We start from the raw sequence: 6107 nt of genomic DNA on the forward strand, positions 1-6107 counted from the left end.
CACAGTATAAAGCTCCAAGTCTCAAGGGTCCCCTTGGGCTTGAGACCCAGGGAACCTGTATTTTTAGGGCTTTAAAAACTGTTTTCCCTAGCCTTAGAATACATCTACAATCTTCTTGCTATTACAGCTACTCTGTTTGTCTCGCAGGGGTTCTCAAACTACCACCACGGGTCAGATGCACCCGCTGAGGATGTTTATGCAGCCTGCTGGGTTATGGCAAATGGGCGGAAGGGCGGAGACAGAGCGTGAGCTTTTGTTTTTACTATAGTCCGACCCTCCAACAGTCTGAGGGACAGTGAGCTGGTCCCCTATTTAAAAAGTCTCTCTAAGTATAATCAGCATCTGGTCTATCTTGGTCTAAGATCTTTGTCATTGAATCTTGGATTTTTGTCACTGGGTCAGAAACATCAGTCTGACTCTTCAGTGAATATAAGGTTTTTCTTGGTCCATTCTCCTTTTAGGCTAGAGGACATTTATGACTTTCTTAATGGGTCTGTGAAAGTTGTCTTCCTAGTCAGGGTTTGAAATCTAGTCTTCTGGTTTCTTATTGAATCTCCTCTTAGGTCTAAGGAATCTCTCTTCATGAATTGACATCTTTCCCCACTTGTGGCAAGTATCTCACTGGGAATACAGTATTTCTTCCTAACTGGAAAGATCTGGGGACTTTCTCCAGAAATTTGTCTTTCCTGGTCTGGGTGTTCTGTGAGTACTACATATTTCCCTGTGTGGCCCCTGGGGTTCTGGATCTCTCTTCCCCACCTGAGTCTAAGAACCCTGGGAATCCAAAGTCTCCCTGATGGGTTCAGTATTTCTGTCATTATGTCCCTTGCAGTCCGATTCAGGAGATTGCTCTGATTGAATCTAAGGTCCTTCAGATCTCAGCCACAATATGCCATACTTCTGATTCCAAGAGAGCTGCCATTGCTATTGGAACTAGAAGGGGATCCTTGGCTTTGTGACCTCCTCTATAGAATGTGCTTGAATGGTGATAGAAATGTGTGGAGCTGTTAATGTTTCTACAGCTGTTATCATTTCTCTGTCTGTTTTGGGAAGTCTAGGTGCTCCCACTAATCTTTCTTTACTTTTGCCTCTTTATGAATTTGACAGAGGCAGTAGAAAGAGAGATTGGGGATTCAACTATCACATAGTAAGTGATGATAGGCAATTTCTTGGCTAAAAAAAAAAATCAATGAATAATATTTTTAAGTGACTATGATGTGCGAGGCATTGTGTTAAATGCTTTGTACAAATAGAGGCAAGAAACAGTTCTATTCTCAAGGAGCTTACAGTCTAATAAGGGAGACAACATGTAAACAAATAAACAAAGCAAGCAATATAGAGGATAAATAGAAAGGAATCAACAAGATGAAAGCACTGGAATTAAGATGGGTTGAGGAAGGTTTCCTGTAGAGGGTAGAATTTTAGTTGGATCAGAGCAGGTTAAGAAGAGTATTCAGGGCTTGGGGGACAGCCAGAGAGAATTCTGGGAAAAACAACAACTTCCTAGCTTTGTCTTTCTATGGATAGATGTCATCCCAACATCTGGTTCATACTTCAGGTATTTTTCTGCTTTCCACAAGGGCATAAAAGAGGAAAAAAATACCCATAACAAGAAAAAAGAAACTTTTTTTTTTCTTCAATATCTGAGGCACAGTATTTGAGAGTTTTTGGAGTTAGGGGTAGCTAGATGGCGTAGTGGATCGATTCAGGAGGACCCGAGTTCAAATCTAATCTCAGACACTTAACACTTCCCAGCTGTGTGACCCTGGGGAAGTCACTTAACCCCAGCCTCAGGGAAAAAAAAAAAAAAAAAGTTTTTGGAGTTGAATTGAATTGATTAGCACCACTTTTCAGTAGATTAGTACCCAATTGAAATTAGTACTTCATTGAAAAGTGAGAGGGAAGGAGTAAGCTAAGGGGAAAGGAATACAGAAATTGTGAGAAAAGGGGGTAAAATAGGAAGAGGAACTTTAAGGTGGGGGAGGGATCCTAAAAAGGGAGGGCTGTGAAAAGCAAGTGGTGCTCACAAGTTTAATACTGGGTAGGGGGGTAAGAGGGAAGGAAAGGAGAAAAGCATAAGCAGGGGTTAACAGGATGGCAAACAATATAGAATTAGTCATTCTAACCATAAATGTGAATGGGGTAAACTCCCTCATAAAGAGGAAGCAGTTAGCAGACTGGATTAAAAGCCAGAATCCTACTATATGTTGTTTATAGGAAACACACCTGAAATAGGGTGATACATTCAAAATAAAAGTAAAAGGGTGGAGCAGAATCTACTATGCTTCAGGTGAAGCCAAAACAAAAATTGATCTAATTAAAAGAGATAAGGAAAGACATTATATCCTGCTAAAGGGTAGCATAGATAATGAAGCAGTATCAATATTAAACATATATGCACCAAGTGGTGCAGCATCTAAATTCTTAAAAGAGAAATTAAGAGAGCTGCAAAAAGAAATAGCAAAACTATAATATTGGTGGTTGGGAAAATCCTCTGTGTCAGGGTGGTAATATGATGGACTGAGGAGAGGTCTCAATTACTCCCTCTTTCTGGCCCCCATTCTTGTATAGGTGAGGGCTATTCTTTCCCAGTTCTTCCTTTTTTTGTCTCCTACTTGAAACACACTTAGTAATTCAATGGCAAATGATCTTTTCTTAGAGAAACTAGTTTATTTTAAACACAAAAAGCAAACCGTAAAGAAAGAACTCTTTAAAAAAAAAATTCAACACATTTTATTAATTCTAAAATAAAAACAAATATAAATCCACATTTCACATTTCTTTTCTTGGTATTCCAATAAAACATAGGTTTAAATTGCTTAAATGTTTCCAACTTTCTCATATATTAATAGTGTTACTCAGTTACTTAGAGTAGCAATATATTAGCATAAAAAGGATTTATTATCTCTATTCCTCCTTTTAAATTGGTCTTTGCTAAAGATTGTAACTTTTTTAGATGGTCATTCTTGCTATCATCCACTGTGCTGATCAATCCCATATGTATTACATAGTATTTAATAGTGACATGCTATCTCAGTTGACAATCTCCATTTCAGTCATCACATATTTCTTTGATTTTTTTTTCTTTCTCCTTCCATTTTCTTTTTCTTCTTTTGTTCTATATGAACCTGAAGAAAATGTCCTCATATGGGATTTATTTTAGCAATGAGTTATTCCTTCTGATTAAGATTTCAGATTTTCCATTTTAATTATGCTTTTTTTTTTTATATCTGGCAAATGTTTCAAGGTCTTTGTCAAAGTTTTAACACTGTTGAAAGGTAACCTTAGAAATAGCTAAGGTTACTTTGAACTACATCTCTTTGTCAGTTGATAGAATGAGACAACAGTGCAGTGAAATGCATTCTGATATTCAGGGTGAATGAGACGGGCTGCTTATGCTCTTCCTTGTCTTTATCCTTGTTCTCATCTTCCTCCTTCACTTCCTCCTTCTTCTTTTTCTGCTCCCCTTTTTGCTCCATGGTAGCAGAGACAACTGCATATTCCTAAAAAGAACGTTTAAGAGACAAAGACAGGAAACCCTGTTTCTTCAAGAGAGAAAAGAATTATCAGATCTGTCCTTAGCATCAGGAACGATTTTTCGACTCTACATTTTTTTCTGTGTTTCCTGCATTGTAGAATTAGGATTATTATCTTTGTCTTAGTATCTTAGCTTTTTACTTCCTTGACAATTTGCTGGCAGTGGTGGTGGCTGTAGCTGGCACCTGCTGTGGCAGGAAGGTCCCAGCACTACTGCTGCTGGAGGTATCCTCTCTTCCCTCTTGTCCTGAATTCTGTTCCTTTTACTCTCAGGTAGCCAGTGAGTCAGCTTATGGTGGAATGGTGGCTATGATCATCTTCAGGTTCCCAGCACAGCTGTTAAGCTGTTATACCATCTGTCTGCCAGGCCCATTGCCAGCTTGTCCTGCACGAAATTAAAAAATACTCAGTTTACATTCTTAAGGGTAATGTGGGGTTGGGGCTAGATAAGAAGGCTTGCTTATCAATCAAATTCTGGCTCTTTGGTCTGTGTGAGTGTTAACTACTTAAAGGCTGACGGGAGGAAAACTAGGTAATATCCATCTTGAACAGAGGGTATACATCTTCAGAATCCATGTCTCTTTAGCATCCTGTAAGAGTATCTACCTAAGACTCACTGGATAAGATTTGAGTGTGTTATTTGCCTCTTTCTGGACCTCTCTGGACGTCTGTTTCTCTCCAGACTTGACACATTCCCTCCATCCCCTAATCCTTTTGGTGAAGTTGGGTTGACAGAGATGAGACTGAGTTATCTCTTGACAGAGCTCTATACCTGCATTGTAGGGAGTCCCCATGGGATATAGTAAACCAGGGAACCACATGAGAATGACTGCTAGCAGCAATTGACTCTAACAGGGGCTCTGAGAGGGACACCCATAGGGATTATATCTGAAGCTTAAAGTTTCCCCCATTATTTCTCTTTTTCTTGTGCCTCACTCTGTCTATCTCAGTGTTCCTCTGGTTCTTCTTCTTTTTTTTTTTTTTTAAACTCTCCCCTTGCTTCTCTTTCTCTTTTTATCTTTCTCTTCTCCTCTTTCCACTTTCTCTCCCCTCTTTTCTTCTCTCTTTCCCCCTCTTCTCATAATATTTCTCTATGTCTGTCTGTATCTGTTCCCATTTTTAGTTTAATGCTGAAAGACTGAGGTTCCCCCCCTCCTAGAATCCAGGGTTTTATGAGGTGGAAGGGACTCACATTGATATTATATACAGCTAGATCCCATTTTACTTTTGATAAGTCAAAAAAATCATTTATGTTATAGTTTTCTTAGAAAGGACATTCTAATATTATACTGCTTATTCATCACTATCTCCACACTTGGGATGTTCTTGTCTTCTCTAATCTGGATCTCTCTTGCTGCAGCAGTTTATCTACTTCTTTCTCTTCTTTGGGATTATTAACAATTTTCCTTTGGTTCTGTACCCAGATGCAGATTTAAAAACATGGATGATGATAATGGGACAGCAGTGACTGAGTTCATTTTGTTGGGATTCTCAGATTTGGGGGTTTACCAGAGCACTCTCTTTTTGGGAGTGCTCTTTGTCTACTTGGTCACCTTGTTGGGTAACTCCTTGATCATCACCCTTACCCTGTTGGACCCAGTCCTGAACACTCCCATGTACTTTTTCCTTCGACATCTCTCTCTGATAGAGATTCTCTACACTATGACTATTGTACCCAGGATGCTGACTGATCTGCTTTTCTCCCATCCTGCCATCTCTCCTGCCAGCTGCTTCACCCAAATGTATTTCTTTGCCCTCTTTGGCATTGCTGAATGCTGTGTGCTCACTGCCATGGCCTATGACCGTTATGCTGCCATTTGTCAGCCCCTGCACTATGCCATGCTGATGAACCGGCAGGCATGTGTGGGTATGGTGGGTGCTTCTTATCTAATGGGCATCACTACAAGCACTACCCACTCCATATTCATCTTTACCTTGCCCTTCCATGGCACCAACATTGTTCACCACTTCCTATGTGACGTTTTGCCTGTTTTGAGACTGGCAAGTGGAGACACATTCTGGGGTGAGGTTGGGAATCTTGTTGTCACCCTGCTCTTTATCATTACTCCCTTTGCACTGATTTTGTTTTCCTATGTTCGCATCCTCATTACCATCCTTGGGGTTGCCTCTGCTCAGGGACGGCAAAAAGTCTTCTCTACTTGCTCTTCCCACCTATTGGTGGTCACACTTTTCTTTGGGACTGCAATTCTAACCTACATGAAACCTGGAACCAATGAAACTGGGGACACAGATCAAGTTCTTTCCCTTTTTTACACAGTTGTAACTCCCATGCTCAACCCTTTTATCTATACTCTGAGGAACAAGGAGGTGATGGGAGCCCTGAGGCGTAAATTAACAAAACACCTTTGAAGTCTTTGCCTGGTCCAGATTTTTGGTGAGTTGGGAGTTGTTCCCTGATTTTTATTTTCTTTTACTTTTATATTTTTCAACTATCAAACATTTGTTCTTCCACCCCCTTGCCTTGCACTAAGGAAAAAAGAAAAGCAAAATCTTTGCTATAATACATACAATACATAAAAAAAATACTCCTTTATCAATTTTGCCCAGAA

At 39.8% G+C, this 6107-nt stretch overlaps 1 protein-coding gene across 1 annotated transcript; it reads left to right on the forward strand.

The window, feature by feature from the left end:
• Positions 1-4977: 4977 nt before the first annotated feature.
• Positions 4978-5907, forward strand: OR10P1 (olfactory receptor family 10 subfamily P member 1). The gene has a single exon (XM_074270098.1). The coding sequence runs from the start codon at positions 4978-4980 to the stop codon at positions 5905-5907; it is 930 nt and encodes a 309-aa protein (XP_074126199.1).
• Positions 5908-6107: the final 200 nt, after the last annotated feature.

The sequence above is a fragment of the Sminthopsis crassicaudata genome, chromosome 5 (assembly GCF_048593235.1).
Source record: "Sminthopsis crassicaudata isolate SCR6 chromosome 5, ASM4859323v1, whole genome shotgun sequence".
Lineage (NCBI taxonomy): Eukaryota > Metazoa > Chordata > Mammalia > Dasyuromorphia > Dasyuridae > Sminthopsis > Sminthopsis crassicaudata.